Source organism: Condylura cristata, unplaced genomic scaffold, assembly GCF_000260355.1.
Source record: "Condylura cristata isolate star-nosed mole 26May11 unplaced genomic scaffold, ConCri1.0 scaffold00014, whole genome shotgun sequence".
NCBI lineage: Eukaryota > Metazoa > Chordata > Mammalia > Eulipotyphla > Talpidae > Condylura > Condylura cristata.
The window spans coordinates 16801944-16820741 of record NW_004567115.1 but is presented as its reverse complement, the minus strand read 5'-3'; the positions used below and the strand labels follow the sequence as shown (position 1 = coordinate 16820741).

General features: G+C 47.3%; 1 protein-coding gene across 3 annotated transcripts in view; it reads left to right on the top strand.

The window, feature by feature from the left end:
• The first annotated feature begins 1613 nt into the window (after positions 1–1613).
• Positions 1614–18798, top strand: part of MFHAS1 (malignant fibrous histiocytoma amplified sequence 1) — a 76242-nt gene continuing 59057 nt past the window's right edge. For 2 of the 3 annotated variants that reach the window (XR_001145445.1, XM_004682201.2), the window contains exon 1: positions 1614–4902. Coding sequence is in view for 2 of the 3 variants with exons in the window: in XM_004682201.2 (XP_004682258.1) it covers positions 1905–4902 (2998 nt within the window). In the remaining variant the exon portion in view is untranslated. The remainder of the gene's footprint in view (positions 4903–18798) is intronic. The other variant, XM_012724914.1, reaches the window with a different exon arrangement.

The window sequence follows — 18798 nt, the reverse complement described above, 5'->3', positions numbered from 1 at the left end:
GGGATTAACTCCATGTGTAAACTTCCCTCTATCTGGTTGGCTAGTTGGGAAGATGCTTATGGTAGGCCAGTGGGGGAGGGGTGGAGGTTTAGCCTAGATGCCTTCTTGGGGCTGGGGACCAGAGGAACCCTTGAGCAAAATGATCCCACAGGAAGCCCTTCCAGGTGAACCCAGATCAGCTCTCCCTTAAAGTGCACACCTTTCACCTGTGCTGTGGGAGCTTCTAGGACTGACCCAGACGGGGCTTACTGACCATCACTGGGGCCTATGTTCATGGCTCTTCTTGAAGAGACAAACTCTTCCTACCCAAATAACTGACCCCAATGTGGTTCTCCAACTGACAGCAGTGTTATATATGGGGGAGAGCCATGATGTGCATTAAGTGGTACATGTAATCATGAAATTCAGTTTGTGCTTTGGCAAAACTACTTGCCTCATTATTACTCATGGTGGAGGCAGTGGTGGTGGTGATAGCCCGAGATTTAATAGGTTTCGAGGTTATGGTAAATTCTGATGAATTATTTGTGTAGTTAAGATCTCAAAGAAACTTCTTCATAGAGGAAAAATAAACCGTAACACTGAGCACTGGACCGTGAATTTTGTCAGACACAGCTGCCATTTTCTTGAATCTGCAGCATAACAAGTGCCATACAGTTGGAGATCTGGCATTTCTTTCATCAAGCTGTTATGTGGATTAATGGACACACCGGATAAGATACCTCGCATTGCCCCCATCCTCACCTCTTTGAGGCTGGCGGGAGCTGCTTAAAGCCTTCCCCAGGCAAGCTGAGAATGTCTTTGTCGGCAAAAGTGCCACAACATAGGGCCTTAATAAATATTTACCAAATGAATGAATGGCTGCCAGCTTTCCTTTTGTTTAGCCACACTCCTGTCCTAGGCTCCTACAGCGAAACCCAGGCTCCTGGGTTTTGAATGTTGCCAACACCTTCCCGGTGTGGATGCAGGGCGAGTGGGATGAAGAGAGTTAAAGAATGAGTAGGGGAAGTCGGCGGGAAGAAGAAAAAGAAATCCTTGGAGGCTTGGGGTAACAAAGAACCAGACTCGGGCGAACCCCACCAGGTCAGCGCGGGACCCTGCAACAGCAGCAGGACCAGCTCCCCGGGCACCTCCAGCCGAGGGCGTCCAAGTCGCGGGCCGGCACCTGGCGAGGCGCCCCCATCCCCGCACCGGGTGCTGGCTCTGCGCTCCCGCCCCCGGGGCGGTGCCGGGAACACGCGGCGTCTCCGCCGGTCACGTGGGGGCCGCTCCGCCGGGCGGCGCTGCAGCTTCCCGATCGCGCCCTCCCAGTGCCGGGGACGCGGCGCTCGCGCTCCCGCCGGAGCCGGGAAGCGGAGACAAGGAGTCGCCGCCGCTCCCTCTCCGGGCTGCGCACGGGTCCTGCTCCCGCAACATGCCCGCCGCGGAGCCGAGCGCCGCCCTCCTCCGCGAGCTCGCGGAGGCCACCACGCCGCCAGCCGCGGAGCCGCGGCTGCTGGGCTAGCGGGGCCGGAGTCCGCACCGAGGAGCCGTGCGCGAGGCGGGCGGAGTCGGAGGAGGAGCAGCAGGCATCCTCCGCGGCGCGGCGGGCGGCGGCCCTGCTGCCCGGCGCGCCCATGGCCCGGGAAGAAGGAGAATGCGAGCTGCACTCCCAGCCGGCCGCCGCCGCCTTCCCCCGCGCCGCGTGCTCGGCGCCCCCCGGAGCTGCTTGCGTCGCCACCGCCCCCCAACTGCGGGCGCCCGGCCGCTGGCTGCGCTAGGACCCACAGCCGCCGGTCGCCGAGGGGTGCTGGCAAGGGAGCGAGGAGAGCCCGAGGGCCCGGGAGACTGGCGCCCGCCAGGGCGCAGCGTGACATGTAGCTGTGGGCTCCCGCGCCCGCGTGAGGGTGTCAGCCCGGGGCCCCGCCATGGCTGGGAAGGACAGCGGGAACCTGAAGACGGTGAGGCTGTGGCGGGACGCCGCCCTGCGCGCCAGGAAGCTGCGGAGCAACCTGCGCCAGCTGACCCTCAGCGCGGCCGGTGGCTGCCCGGGGGCCGGAGCTGACCAACTCGGCTCCCCCGACGCCCCCCAGCTAGTGCTGCCGGCCAACATCGGGGACATTGAGGTGCTGAACCTGGGGAACAACGGCCTGGAGGAGGTGCCAGAAGGGCTGGGGTCGGCGCTGGGCAGCCTGCGAGTCCTGATCCTGCGCAGGAATCGCTTCGCTCGGCTGCCCCCTGCGGTGGGTGAACTGGGCCACCACCTCACCGAGCTGGACGTGAGCCACAACCGGCTGACCACCCTGGGCGCAGAGGTGGTGGGTGCCCTGCGGGAATTGCGCAAGCTCAACCTCAGCCACAACCAACTGCCAGCCCTACCCGCCCAGCTGGGCACCCTCTCCCACCTGGAGGAGCTGGACGTCAGCTTTAACCGGCTGGCGCACCTGCCAGATTCCCTCTCCTGCCTCTACCGCCTGCGCACCCTGGATGTGGACCACAACCAGCTCACTGCTTTTCCCCGACAGCTGCTGCAGCTGGCGGCCCTGGAGGAGCTGGACGTGTCCAGCAACCGGCTGCGAGGTCTACCTGAGGATATTAGTGCCCTGCGTGCCCTGAAGATCCTCTGGCTGAGTGGGGCTGAGCTGGGCACCCTGCCCAGTGGCTTCTGCGAGCTGGGCAGCCTGGAGAGCCTCATGCTAGACAACAACGGCCTGCAGGCGCTGCCCGCCCAATTTAGCCGCCTGCAGCGGCTCAAAATGCTCAACCTGTCCTCCAACCTCTTTGAGGAGTTCCCCGAGGCGCTGCTGCCCCTGGCTGGCCTGGAGGAGCTCTACCTTAGTCGCAACCAGCTCACCTCAGTGCCATCCTTTATCTCTGGTCTGGGCCGGCTTCTCACCCTGTGGCTAGATAATAACCGGATCCGCTACCTGCCAGACTCCATTGTGGAGCTGACCGGGCTGGAGGAGCTGGTGCTGCAAGGGAACCAGATTGCAGTGCTGCCTGACAACTTTGGCCAGCTCTCCCGGGTGAGCCTGTGGAAGATCAAGGACAACCCCCTGATCCAGCCACCCTACGAGGTCTGTATGAAGGGGATCCCCTATATTGCCGCCTACCAGAAGGAGCTGGCTCATTCCCAGCCTGCAGTGCAACCCCGCCTCAAGCTGCTTCTGATGGGCCATAAGGCTGCAGGGAAGACCTTGCTCCGTCACTGCCTCACTGAGGAGAGAGTGGACGGAGACCCAGGAGGAGGGGATGAGGAGAAGAGCTACCCACCTTCCCCTCCTCCCATGAGCAAGGGCATCGAGGTGACTAGCTGGACCGCGGATGCTTCCCGGGGGCTGCGCTTCATAGTGTACGACTTAGCTGGAGATGAAAGTTACGAGGTGATCCAGCCCTTCTTCCTCTCTCCTGGGGCCCTGTATGTGTTGGTGGTGAACCTGGCCACCTATGAGCCACTCCGTTTCCCCACCACTGTGGGCTCCTTTTTGCATCGGGTAGGGGCCCGGGTGCCTCACGCTGTGGTGTGCATCGTGGGTACTCACGCAGACCTGTGTGGGGAGCGGGAGCTGGAGGAGAAGTGTCTGGACATTCACCGCCAGATCGCCCTGCAGGAGAAGCACGACGCCGAGGGCCTGAGCCGACTGGCTCAGGTGGTAGATGAGGCACTGGCCCGGGACTTCGAGCTGCGTTCCAGCAGCCCCCATGCAGCCTATTATGGTGTTTCAGACAAGAACCTTCGGCGGCGCAAGGCCCATTTTCAATACTTGCTCAATCACCGGCTGCAGATCCTCTCCCCAGTGTTGCCGGTCAGTTGCAGGGACCCCCGCCAGTTGCAGCGCCTTCGGGACAAACTGCTCTCAGTCGCTGAGCACCGGGAAATCTTCCCCAACTTACACAGAGTGCTGCCTCGATCCTGGCAGGTACTGGAGGAACTGCATTTCCAGCCACCTCAGGCACAGCGGCTTTGGCTGAGCTGGTGGGACTCGGCGCGCTTGGGCCTGCAGGCTGGTCTGACCGAAGACCGGCTGCAGAGCGCCCTGTCTTACCTGCATGAGAGCGGCAAGCTGCTCTACTTTGAGGACAGCCCGGCCCTCAAGGAGCATGTTTTCCACAACCTCACCCGCCTCATCGACATCCTCAATGTCTTTTTCCAGAGGGATGCTTCCTTGCTGCTGCATAAGCTCCTCCTTGGGGCCAGTGGAGAGACTGAGGGCGAGGGGGAGATCCCCCCTCTGACGGGGCTGCCCACCCCCAGCCAGGACCTTCTCAGGGTCACCCAGCTCCATCATTATGTGGAAGGCTTCCTGCTTCATGGGCTCTTGCCAGCTCATGTCATTCGGTTGCTGCTTAAGCCTCATGTCCAAGCCCAGCAGGACTTGCAGCTGCTGCTGGAGCTTCTGGAGAAGATGGGACTCTGTTACTGCCTCAATAAACCCAAGGGTAAGCCTTTGAATGGGTCCACGGCCTGGTACAAATTCCCATGCTACGTGCAGAACGAGGTGCCCCACGCAGAGGCCTGGATTAATGGGACCAACCTGGCTGGGCAGTCATTTGTGGCCGAGCAGTTGCAGATTGAATATAGTTTTCCCTTTACTTTCCCACCCGGGTTGTTTGCTCGCTACAGTGTCCAGATCAACAGCCATGTGGTACACAGGTCGGATGGTAAACTTCAGATCTTTGCCTACAGAGGGAAAGTTCCCGTGGTGGTGAGCTACAGGCCGGCCAAGGGGGTCCTGCAGCCAGATACTCTGTCCATTGCCAGCCATGCATCATTACCAAATATATGGACAGCATGGCAAGCCATAACCCCCTTGGTAGAGGAACTGAACGTGCTGCTTCAGGAGTGGCCCGGACTGCACTACACTGTGCATATTCTCTGTTCTAAGTGCCTTAAGAGAGGGTCGCCCAATCCACATGCTTTCCCAGGTAAGTGCAAAAAGGGACTCGATTCTTCCCTGGTGTGCTTTAAGATGCAGTTTTGCAGCCAATGGCTTTTCATTTGGTAGAATGCTTGCTTATCCTCTCAGGTCCCCAGGAAAGCTTTTCCAGGAACTTACAGGGGGCTTTGGGGGTACACTGAGGCAGTAAGTACATGGATATTATGAACTATGCCCCCAATTTCGTACTCCTACTAGGAAAGTGCAGACTTCCAAAGTGGCTCCATTCAGAACATTTGGGCTCCCCATTTCCCGACTGACTCATCTTTCATGGGAGGATATTTCAGGTGAGCAGTAGGTGGAGAGCCTGACAGTCTGCTGCTAAGCCTTGGGTGTAAAGCCTGGTCCACGCAGCTTGAAAGGGTGCTTTGAACTTGCAGTGTCTGCTGTCACCTTCTTTTGTTTAAATTCAGAACATAATCATAAGGTAACATTACTACTCACTTTTCCTAAGAAATGCTGGAGAAGAATGTTTTGTGATGTGGGTGAATGATGATTTGGAAAGACAAAAATGTCAGTCTGAATTGGCATGACTAAATCCCAGGACACAGTTTCCACTCAGCCCACTAGGGCCTGAAAGATTACCGAAATCTCTGAGGGGAGTTTCCTTGGGTATTTCCTGATAAGTTTCTGCTTTACAGACTTCTTCAAGTTCGGTTTTTGGTAAGAGAGAGTGGAACTCTTTGGATGTTCCAATTTGTAAGCAGTAGATGGGAAGGAGAGACTCTTTTGGGAAATGTTTTCCAATAGCCTTTTTCCTTTGTTTTTTTTTTAAAACCATTCTGAGAGTCGGAGAAATCCAGGATTTGTTGTCTTGGCTTTGTTGAACCTGGTTAATTGGTTTCCTGAGGCTTTAGTTGGGAACATATTCAGCTGTAGGCTCTTCTTTAAACAGCCCTGGCTTTCTGGCTTTTTTTGAGCAGGGTTGGTTAACAATATCCCAGCTGTCCTTAGCACAAACCTGCTGATAGCACCTATCTGTTTCTCCTCTTGGTTCACACGGCCAGCCCACACTGAAGGGGATGAAATAAAGAGGCATACTCTCTGATTTTTGTTCTAGTCGGAGTATAGCTGTCATAGTACCAGGAAGGAACTGGATACTAGTATTTCCAAAGGGCACCATCTTCCTGTTGCCCTAGATCCAGACTGTTTTCATTCTGCATCCTGAAAACAGCTACCATATTCAGTTACCAGTCACCCGAGCCACCCACTCCCTGCGGTTATCTGGAGCTTTGCTATAGTCCCTGATTTGGTAGTCTTTCGTTTTATATTTGCCATTGTATTAATGAAAAACAAAGTACTTCTTTCTTGGCACTAAATTAAGTGAAGTGGCTGATAGCTCCATATTTATAGAGCAGCGTTTTGTAGCAACTACCAGAAGCTAATTCCTAATTCAGCAATGGGTCATTGATAAAACTGATGTTATTAACAACAAAGGGAAAGACATCAGTTATTGAACAAGTGAAGATCTGTGCAGGAATTCCAAGAACTCTGAGGCATACTTAACAGGGCTGGAATTCACACCCCCTCCCCCCATATTAGCTCCTAATTTTTAAGGTTTCAGTAATAAATTCCACAAACAAGCTTGTACAAGAGACAGAAAGTACCTATTCTCTTGTTATTGTTTTGTCTATTTCCCTTTCAATGGAGCCATACACCTGGTTTGCAGTCCAGGCTTTAAGGAAGAGGTGATTTTTTCCAATGTACTGAACAAATAAATGGTGGAAAATTATAAAACTATCTTAGAAATAAAATAGGGTTCAATCATCAGTTGCTTTTAGTTCTGTCTAATTTATGGTCAGAGAAATGAGCTTTTTCGCTTTGTCTACGGTTGTATGTCTTTCAAAAGTGAAAAAGGGCACAGGATATTGAAATATATGATCATAGCACATTCATTACATTAAGAAGACAGAGAAAAACCTATCTCCCTCCTTCCTATTTTTCTGATCACCACTGTTTGTTAACATTGTCACAATTCTGAGAGATACAGGAAGAACAAAATAATAAAAAAAGCTAGGAGGTAATGCAGGAATAGTTATAGAGCCTTGATTTTGAAATATATTCATGGAGAACCTGATTTTTAAGATAGATTTTCACGTATCAGATTCCGTTGAATGAACTGGTAGCCTTTTGTCTTTTTAAAAAGTCATTTTACTTTTTAGAGACATTAAAATTTTGTTAGTTGTACATTTTATGAAAGTGCCAAGTTCTGTCAACTATAACCATTCTATACACAATTGTAAAAGACACTGAAATTTTAGTTTTTGCAAGTTTGGGACAGTATGAATAAATAGCAAAGCACCATTGCCCTTGATTTTATACAGAAGAAACTGAGTTGCTTTAGTATTTTAGAAGTTGTTTTGCAAGTGAAAAAGCATGTTTTGGCCCTGTCAGTGTCCACAGGACAATGAATTTTGTGGCTTACGCAGCATTAATGTTATCAGCCTAGGGAAATATAATGATAGATTTCTCTTATTTGGGTTACTAGAGAAATGTAATGTTTTGGAAAATCTTCAGCCAGTAACCACTTAGTTTGAAAAGTTCTCGTAAAAAAGAGATCACATCACATTGTCAGAGAAACCACCCATTTGTCTGATTTAAGACCAGTGGTTGAACGTGACAGGAGACGCTGTTGGAACCGCAAAGGCGGTCTCTGCAGACGCCTCGCGACAGGTGAGTGTTTACTGCTGTGTGCAGGTGGGGGTAGTTCCGCCAGCCACCTTGGCTGCGAGGCTTCCCACACCTCCTTGGTTTCTTGTGTGGATGTCCCTATGCGAGAGTCAATGGAATATTTTACTTTTGTTCTACTTCTCTTTTTGCCAGTTTGACATTTACCCAGAAGAGCTGAATAATCCTCATGTTGGGCGATGTGTAGCATATTGAGCAAGAACAGAGACTAGGACATAGGCCTGCAGCAAGATTCTAGTGCTCAAGATTCTAGATTCCATTTATGGAGCGGAATGAATGCTGTCTTAGTGAGTGGAACTGGGGTGAATGGGACTTTTCACTGAATTTTCTACTCTCCAGTTTATTAAAGGTCATTTTGCAGACGGTGGATTGGTATATGCTCTTCACTTTTGACCTGTCCATTCACTCACTAGAACACCTTCCCGTGTCCCTCCCAAGCAAGGGCCTTTGACCTGCTTCACTTGCTTACATCTGTGCACTTTTCTGAGGCAGTCTGGGCATGTTATCACATCCTATTGTGTGTTTGCAGTACCATCTTTTAGATGAGGGTGTTCACTGGCTTCCTTTGAGCAGGAGAGGCCTTGTCATGTCCCCAGGGACCTCTCAGATGCTTGTTGAATGCTTGCTTGCTGTTCGTGAGGGCTCTTTCTTTCCTTTGTCACACACTGTCCATTTCTCAGGTGGTATTGTATTGGTATTTTGTTCTGTGCCCCAGCACCCCCCACCCCTTCCCCACTGTGTTCCTTTAGTGCTCCCATAGGGTGGGTGCTTTATTTTGACCACTGAAGCAAAGCAAAATTCTTGCCTTATTATATCTAAGTTTTAGAATTCCTGGAATTTGAGCTTGACCTAGTTGTTAGAATTGAATTAGTCATTGTTTTTAATTTCACCAAGGTTATTAAAGATCTTTTTCAGTTTAGCCTTATTAATATTGATGCCTCTTGGCTTTTATTTTTATGAACAGTCCTCTTTGAACTCTCTTGGGCTTTGTTTCACATAAAAATCAAAACCTTAATCATACAGTGGAGGAAAGAAACACTGTGCATCACTGGATTCAAAGATGAGGAAGGACTTTGGTGCATTCAAATTATATTAAGTATTAGGTACCTGTAATTTAAACTCTAGGATCTGAAGTCCATCCCTGTTGTTATTTAGAATTTCCTATAGAAAGTATTTTTTATTTGATAACAGACATTTGCGTCCTATTTTGCCACCTGCTCACCTTTTTCCACAGTGAAACTCACTTACCTATTTTAGTTCTTACTCCTTTACTTCATCTTCACGCCTAAAACACTTACAGAGTGTACTTCGCAAGGCTGTTTTGGAGGTTAGGTGAGAGGATGTGTTGTATCAGTGAGGCTGTGAGGGGTTCCTTTGCCATAGAGAAGCAGTTGGGGGCTCATGGGGTGAACATTTCTGGTTGTTTTGTCCATCCACCACTAATTCGTTTCTCTGCTTGGGAGCCAAATGTTTTCATTAAGGACCTGACTCTCCATCCATTAGGGAAGTTTATTTTTATAATAAAGAAATAATGTGAGTTTTTCTTTGGCCTTGTCTCTCAGCTTCCTTGGCACTCCTGTGCCTGGGGGTGGAGAGGAGAGTTTCTGTGTGCTGCCAGGCTCTGTGAAAGCACCCCAGGTTGGGTCTTTGTGGGGCAGGCCCAGCCAGGTCTCAGTTGTCCCTGGTTCAGCAGCTCTGGTTTTAAAGCTGGTTGTGGGGTGGTTGCCAGGCTTACTGCTTCCCTCTGGGCACTGGCTGCCTTCACTCTTCAGGGGAAGGCCTGAGGAGGCCCAACCTTGGCCTGCATTCTCAGTCCTGCTCAGGCAGCAGTGTGGCCAGCCCTGGCGTGCTCTTTGGCTCCTTCCACCTGGAGAGCCCAGAGCGATCTGGTGTGTGTCTCTGCCAACACAGAATCATGAGGTGCCATGTCCTTGTCCAGCCACACAGGCTTTCTCTGTGGCTCCACGCTCTTGTCTCTGAGTTTGGGGCCTCATGGGCGGGCACAGACCTCTGTGCACATTACCTGGCACGTGGCTGGGCACATATAAGGGGCTCAGTTAGATGGGCTATTTTTGAAGAACGCAAGCAATTCTAGTGATACTTAATTGATTTTTTGGCAAGGTGCTTTCTTTGGCTGGTTATGATGTTCTTAAAGTATGTACTTGAAGGTAAGTTTGCAAAATTTTCCCATGTAGATTTTTTTTTTTTTTTGGCTACAGAGCCTGCCCTCTATCTATGTTGCCTCTTAAGATGTAGGGCTGCTTATCAGTATCCGGGGGTGAATGGAGAACAGGAGCTGGCTCCAGGAAGCCTCCTTCCACCTGACCCCTAAAGGCATCCAGAGCCAGTTCTTCTTTCTACCCAACCCCCAACTCCCCTGGACCCCTAAAAGCCAAAACATGTCAGTGGTGAAGAGAGTAAAGGTTTTGACGGTGGAGATGCAGAAACGAAGACGTTCTCTGTGGAGTGGACCAGCTGTTTTGCCTTCTTCAAGTGCTGTTGTTTTCCAGAAGTTCACCTGTAGGGTTCAGGTTGCTGGTTTGAGTTCATGGAAGAGTTCATGGAGGAGTTGCTGGCTGTAATGAATGCAGAGATGGTTCTGTGTACTATATACTATGCATAGCAGTTCCCAGACACCGCTGCCAGCAGGGATGACTTATTTGTAGAGAGGGAGGAGGAAAAATTTTTAGTTATTTTTAATTTTGGCACCGAATACTTGAAAACATTTTCTCATTTTTCCTTCCTTAACATAATCTCTTAGCTGAAAATACTGGTGCTTTGTTTCTTAAAGGACAAATTAGTGGAAGTCATCACTAAGTTTGCTTTTTCTTTAGCCGGAGGTTCACAGAAGGCAGCGCACAAAAGGAGGAGGGTGGCCCAGGGAGAATATGGAGGCATCGGGTAGGGGCTTGGAGCCTGGCAGTGGGTTCCGAGGGGGTGTTGTGAGCCTGGAAGCCCATTCACAGCCTCAGGAAGTAACATCCTGCTCCAGATGGGCAGCCCCAGGCACCCAGACTGTTCCAGCTGTTTCCTTGCTTTTGCAAATCTGTGTGCAAGGACACTTGGGAGCATGGCAGGGAGGAGAGGAACACTGGGGTTGTGTCAAGACTGCTTTTTGCAGGCTTCTGATTTCATGCCCTTTCTGCCTTTTGGGTGGAGTGGCCTAATGAGGTAAATGCTGCTTCACTTCTCCTTCCTCCTCTTCAGCCAGGCGAAATGTATCTAGCACATGATAATCATTCTTTTTAAAAAAAAAATTATTTATGCATTCAGAACGGGGGTATAGGCCAGAGGTGCAGGGGTGGTGAGAGGACTCACCAGAGACAGAGTGGGGAGCAGAACAGGCAGATCAATGAAGTACACTGCTGAGGAGAGCAGTGGTTGGACAGGAGAGGTCTGCCGCACCCTGTGGGTGACCTCTCTGGCTAGGGATCACCTCGCACTGAAGCGGCTGCAGTTAGCTTCATAGTGCTACAACTTTACCTGTTGCGCCATCAGGGAGGGTCCATGATAATCATTTTTAAGTGAACAATCCCTTGGCATTTCATGCATTCACAATATGGTGCAGCCACCCTTCTAGGTGCCTTTGAGGTTAAGGACAGTTTAGTTTGGAGGCTTTCTTCCTGGGACAAATTGACTGGAAATTCCTTTGCTAGGCTCTTTGTGGCACCTTGCCTTCAAAGGCATGACTTAGGGAGAGAGGAGCAATCTAGGCTTGACTTGGAGAGTCCATGTTGGTTAACATGGACTGCAGTGGGGATCTTCTTACTTAGTGCTGGTGAGAGACTTGGAACATGGGGTCTTCTGCTCTGTTCTGTGGCATATATGATTTCATGTGGAGTGGAAGGGGGAGACTGACAGGTAGAAGAGAAGCACAAATAAGTACTGTGTGATTGCTTATCTTTATAGTGCTGTTCTTCACATACATTTTGGGTAGTGCTTCTACAGTGATTGGCAGGGCCATCGGTGGACATGAGGTTAAAGGAAAGGTTGCACGGCTGCAGAATTAGGTCGTTACCAGATTAGACAGACAAGTATGCATAAGTTTATTAGAATCAATCACTATTGAATACCTGCTGGTACAGAAGTTTATACTGAACTGGGAGTGTTTGGAGAATAAAATAGAATACATGGCTTTGGCCACGGGAATTGAATTGAGTGGTTAGTTGATGCAATTGTTATTTTTGTATGTGCGTGTCTATCAATACACACATATATTTGTCCTCATATGGAGAAATTTATTTGCATGTTTGAGTAATATAATAGTTACTGGAAAACACTGGCTTTGGGTTATTCCAGAAAAAAAAATATTTGATAGTGAGGAAAATTAGCTCTCAGTTTGAATTTGCTTGGCTTGGATGAGTATGTAGAAAGCAATGCCTAAGTCAGTCTTTTCAGATGGTTTTCATTTGACTGCAAAAAATCTCAGGCACAAAGAGAGGACTTGAAAAAGAAAATGGATTTGTCTGAAGAGTTTTCAAAACTTCACCAGCTTTTGAGGGGAAAAGTTTCCTCTTCAGGAGACTCAAGGTTTTTCATAGTCTTTCATGGGCTTGCTTCCTTTGAGAGGGATTGAAGTCATCCATCATTTTTGAATGAACACTGACTCCACTGAGATTATAAATTAAATTGGACACTGTCATAAAAATGCCATATGGCTGCTAATTATAGCTATCTTTGTTGAGGGACTCTTTGTTGAAGTGGGTTTCTATTCTCAGCATATTAAGTGTTGAGAGGATTAAAGAGTTAATTTTCTTAGATCCTCCCTACCCCTAAAATGAAGCCTATGATGTTTTCACATTGTGTTAGTACTGTATTACTGGTAAATTTGGGGGTAGTGAAACAAGCCATCCTCTCCTCCCTACCCCCTTCCTTCCTTATATATTTATTTGGAAAAGAGGGAGTTACAAAAATAAGTTATGGAGAGGGAGTATACATAAAGCCAGAAAAAGGTATTTCTACTAGATGTTGTTGTTTTACTGCCAGTGTTGTTACTATTTCAGTAAGGTCCTTAATTTTCTTGCCATGAAAATTTTGAGATATTAATCATCACGTTGGTTTTTCTAAGGGTATGGGGCTAGAAAACAATAGGAGATGGGAGGCACGTTGAGTCCTGTGCTAAATATCATTTATGCCCCTGGCATCTCTCAGTGCTGGGCATTATCACTGTCTTCCTTTCCAGGTGGAGATACTGAACTTGGGAACCTAAGTGAATTCCCCTGGCACTTTGACGCTGCCCACTGCCCTGCCCTACCCTGCCTCCCAAGGACAGCTGCCTTCTGCTCTCCATCTCACAAACTCGCCTCCATTCCTCTCTTTTCCTAAGTCTCCATTCTGTGTCACTACGAGCTGGTCATGCATGGGAGCTGGCCAGAGGTGATCAGCAAGGTCATGGCCAGGTGGGGAGAGATGGGTCTCAGAGAGGGATTTCTGAAAGGCTACACTGCACCTGAGTGTTAAAGGGCATGATTTCCATTTGACCACTTGAAGAAATGGAAAAGGGTGTTTAAAAATCAGAATGCATTTCAAGGTGGGATGCGCTGCCCCTGTGGGCTTGTGTTCACAAAAGCAATTTCTAGAGAGGAAGAGGCATCTTTATTTTAATGGCCTTTGTGAACTGGTGAGAGTGCTAGTGAGCAGTGCTCACACCACTGGCATTTTGCAAGCATGCTCCGAGCCTGTGGCTTTTCCACCACGCAGGTCTCCCTTGAGGTCATAGATGAGGTTGACACTGGGAATGTGGGAGGGGGTTCAGGTGATGTGCTGTCGGCTGATGGAGCCCTGTGGAGCCCTGTCTAAGTGCCCTGGTCCCTTTCTTTATGTCTGGGGAGAAAAGCAGCGCTGGTTATTCTAACAGCCAGATGGCCGCATACCACTATGATCCCTCGGAATGTGTCTGGAAACATCGATTTTCCTTACTCTAAATCTTACCATAACAGATCCTGTGATAATAGCGAATTTGGCCGACACAAGTGGCATTTTATTGTGGACTAAGTTTCATGATCTTTCCTTTGCCTTTTTTTTCCCTTTTGCATTCTGTGGCACCACAGAATGATTTTTTAAAAATTAATTTCACATGTGCAGGTCACTCTGCTTTGTGCTTTTCCTTTGTCTGGACACTGCTCACCACCCCGGAGCATTTTCTGTTATCTCTGTGTCAGCCTTTGACATTGTCTTCCTTTGCCTCTCTGTTTAGCAAATCCTGGTGAAGGCAAGATATTTTGAAGTTTTACTTTATGTTTTGTTTATATTTACTTTTTATCTTGCCTTGAAACACTTGGAATTTTGTCTTGCAGTTTAAAATAGGAGCATTATAATATAGCCATAGTGGCAGGGGTGCTTGGGGGGGCTCAGCCCCTGTTCCGTATGACTTTGGGTGTCTTCACAGTTTCTGTCTTACAGAGTGGTCCTGATGAAAGAGTAAATGTGGAAAATGCTTGGAACAGTGCTCAACATGTGGCAAAAGGTGATAGGTGGTCTCCGCTACTGCTGCCATTACAGTTATTCCAGGGAGCATGAAAATTTAAACATATATTTGGGAATCTGATAAGCTGTTAGATAAAACTTCTGTTCTCCTTGAAGGAGTATAGTTCAGTGTGATTGCTATTCATAAACACCTTGCATCCTTTTCAAAGTTTTTTTTCACCCCTTAATAAAACGTGCACTTTTGCAATCTAAAGGGAAAAATTCACTCATAGCTGATATTGTATAAAGTTGCAACCACTTTTCCCCTTTAAACTTAGGTTTATTAAAATGTGTGGCTATAACCATCTTGCATAAATAATTGAAACATTTTATTATACCTAATATATTATGTATCACTAGTAGTTGCACAATAGTTTTAAGTGCTCCCATAATTATCCACCACAGGGGTCTTTACCTTTATTTAACCTCTAGTTATGATTGTTTCTTTAACCATTGGACATGTAAGTTGTTTCAAGTTTTTGTTATGACTATTTCTGTGGTCACTGTATTTCTTTATGAAATCTCTTTCTTATTTGGGCAGTAATCCCTGAAGTGGAATCACTGAGTCAAAGGCAAGGGATGGCTGTGAGTCAAACATGCTGGCACTGCTTGCCCTGTGGGTCCATCCTCATACCTGCAAGAGAGCCAGATGCGCTTCTCCAGTTCTCGGCACTAGGCATCCTCTCAAAAAATGCCAGATGGTGTCTGTTCTGTGTGGAATATAAAACAAAACAAAGGCGCAGGTAAAACCAAACCAGTAACAAATCCTAGAAATCAGACTGTAGAATTGAGGCCCCCCAGAAGGGGGAGGGCAGAGTGGGGAGGGGGCACAATGAATGGACCATGGTGGAAGGCTTTCGGTGCCTCGGTGACTCAGTAAAATAAATTTTTAAGTACACTAATAATTAATGGAAAAAAGTATGTCATTTATGGCTTAAGATTTTAATTAGTGAGTGCAAATGTTTTCCTCTATTAATATTGGTCCATTGTTTTAACGTCTTTTTTGATTGAGATGTAGCCTTCTTTGTGAGCAAAGGTTATAGCATTACTATTTTTTTAAATACAGAGAACAGAAAGAATCTCACAGCAAACCCTAACCTCTCCACCCATATGACCTCTATTGACAATTTTAAAAAAGTATTATCTATACACAGCAGTAAATTCAAAAGCAAAAGCCCTTCTCTCTCACTCCATCCCAGAGATCACTTTCTCCTTTGTAAACCATTTCTTATGATTTTTTAAGACAAAGGAAGCATATCTGTATATATATATTTTTGCATATCTGTATATATATATTTTTGCATATCTGTATATATTTTAACCTGCTAGAGATGATGTTATTCTCATTATTTTTCACCTTTCTCTTACTTTATTAAAATATATTAGGTATATTTTGGAGATGCTTGTATTTGGAGATGTTAAAATGTGTGTGTGTGTGTGTGTGCGCGTGTGTGCAGTGATGCACCTATGGAGCATAATATCTAGCCTTGGATACATTTTTTAATTCAGCCCTGTATTAACAGTCCTGTATTAACAGACTATTATTCTCTGCATAATATCTAGTCTTGGATGCACTGTTAACTCAGTCCTGTATTAACAGACTGTTGAGTGCTTCCTAATTGTTTTATAGATTTTAAGCTAAGCAAGTTCTTCACCTTCCAGAATTTGAGACTCAATTTTATTTCCTTCAAGGAATTCCTCTTTGTGCTCAGAACTGTTGAGTGCCATTAGAAGACAATCTTTGAGTCAAAATAATGGGACTTACAAAGGGGCTTGGAAGCTACAAAAGCTTAACTTTGTGATTTAAAATAAGGGAATCTTATTAATTGACTTTTGTGATGCTTATTGGAACATCATTGTTCTCAGCACAATTATGCATTTCACAGTTTAATTCACTTGCAGGATGATGTGATACAATGTTTAGACATAGCAGTAATTACAAATCTTACCTGTCTACAAATAAACATACCCTTGATCATAACCAGATTGTGGCAGCAAGAATAATGCTGTGACTGTGTGAGAAATTAAGTAAAAAATAGCTGAGTGAACTGTATGTCCTTAGCTCAGAACATCCCTTCTGCCTTTCTTCTCCAACTATCTTCTAAAGGAAAGCCTTCCAGTGCCATTAGAGCAGTTTTCTCTTTTGTTACCTAACTGGCCTCCAGGGTTCCACACCATTGTATTTTTCTAGACCTAAGCTTGGTGTGTTATACACACAGGAAATGTGCCTTAGAGGTTTTATCCTAGGGACAGTAGGAGTTCAGAATTTAAGAGATTACCAGCACTGTTTGCTTTTGTGTGCGCGTGTAATGAATAAAGAATGGGTCTAACCTAGTATACTAACATGTTTTGGGTCTGGAATACAAAAGCAGTTGAATCCTTTCATAGTGGATTTCCTGTTTAAAAGATACATCATTGTAGATTTTGTTTCAAGCTAAAAAAAATCACCACTCTGGTTCTTGGAGAAAGACTTTTCCCTGGGCACATTGAAATGTTTGGTCTTTAAAATCCTTCAGCTTACATTAAATGTCCCAATCAGAGGAAAAGATCACACCATGCTTCTGAACACGTTATCAAATGTAAATATCCCCTGGGATGCTCTGGACTCACCTTAACTATGCATCGGTGTGGTGCTGCTGTTGTGCCCTTGATTCTGGGGGCCTGTTCATGAATTGCATGGGGAGCTGGTGGTGAATTTCCAGAGCACTGTGATGCCAAAAAACAGTTCACTGACCTGCTGAGTGCCCAGCAGTTTTTGTGCCTTGGCGCAGTAACTAAAAGTAGGATACCCAGTTCCTCGAGGGGGCATCCGTCCCCTTCACCTCTCACCCCCAGATGGCTGGTGACTGGCACCGTCTGGTGTGGGTCCCCTCTCTAGATGAGGGCAGGTGTTCTTTTGAATTTATTTCTTTTACTAAGCCTCTGGGGCTGTACACGCCCTTCCCCAAGAAAACCGCACACAGGCTTGCTGCCTGGTAACTAGGTAATATATCGTACATTTACCCCCCTGGTTACTGCATTGTTTCCATCTTATGTTCTTGGTATAGGGAAAAGGTAAATCTGCTTGTTTTCTCTTCGGTCATTTTAGGAATTTGCCTTCTGGGCTGCTGAGCCAGATTTTACTGCTGCACAAACAGCTAATCAGGTCTATGTTCCTTTCAGTTACATCTAGAAAACTGTCATCGTTATCCAAACCTTGTCTGAGCTTACCCAGATAGCAGGATTGATTGTTTCTTGTTGATAACCAGGGCTGTTAAATTCTCTTGCTGAGATCCCCACCCCCACCCCCCACCCCAGACAGGTGATGGTTTCCTAGAACTGAAAAAGCTGCTGGCTATGACCCCAGATGTTCAATAGGAAGGTGGGAATACTCACCTCTTTTTTACAGTCCATAAATCTCCTGATTTATGGTGCTCTTTGTGACTTGAGACAGTTTAATTCGCGGGGGCATTAAAATCAGAGCCCACTGTAAAGTAGGAGGAAGAATCAGGAATTCAGAGGGAGCACATTGTTCTTTGTTAAAAAAGAATACTGGTTCTTCCGTTGCAGACAAATATTTGCTTTTGAAGACTCTGATGGTGTGTGAGCAGCTTTGTTCACATCCAGGCACAGACACATGCTCGCTTTCTGCCTAGGGACCCAGGCACAGGCGTGTGGCAGATCATTTTCTAATGCTTGGCATCTGGGTGTGCTACTTAAAGAATGGGTACCTGACTCTTTGTTCTTCCTCCTGTAACTTAGCGCATCTCTGTGGTGGAGTAGATCCTTCCCCCAGGAGGCCGAAGTGATTCTGACTTTGTTTCTCTGGGAGGGTGTTCCCAGGACCCGTCCCTTTAGGTTCTGCCAGGGTGAATGCTGCCCTGCAGCCCGTGTGCTCTGTCCCGCCAGCCTCCAAGGAGTCCTTACAGCTTCTCATTCAAACACAGTGGATGAGAAAGAGGTCTGCACATGGGAGGCTGCCCTGAGCCTCAGTCTCTTCCTCTGTAAACCAATAGAAATGATTTGAACAGGGAGCTCCCGCGCGTCTCTTCCTATTTTCCCAGCCTCCCGCATCACTGTAAAGATTATGACTTTATGGCTGTCAAGCACCAGAGTCATTTTTACTGCATAATAAGCTCTCAGTAGATGACAGCTCCCCTCACCTTCACCCTTGTTTACAGCCTGGGACCCTGAGTCACCAGAGGTCGGAGTTACTTGCCCAGGCGTTTGCGGGAGGGGCTAGGTGGTCTTGTATCACCTCCACTCTCAGCAACCTTCTGGTACTGCAGCTCAGGAAAATGATCAGTTTCCACCTGCCAACGAGGAGTGTTACATGAATGAAAAACAGAATAACGGATATGGAAGGCTGATGTGTCTTAATTTGAAGTGCTGTAAAGGGTGACTGGGACCCTGTAGTGCTGAGGCCTGGGGTGAAGGTGGAGGAGAGTTAGGTCCCAGTGGCTGCAGTCACAGTCTAGGGAAGTGACTCAGGGTCTGAGTGCACAGTTGCAGTGCTGCGGGTAAATGCCTAGATAAAAAGTTCTCCAGGAAAAAATTTTCTCACACAAAACTAGTGATAAAGGGTTGATCACAAAGATATACAAAGAACTGATGAAACTCAACAAAAGTAAACAACCCCATCAAAAAATGGGCAGAAGAGCTAAAAAGACACTTGCTTCTCCTAAGAGGAAATGCAGATGGCCAACAAGCATATGAAAAAATGTTTTCAGCATCACTTGTAATCAGGGAGATG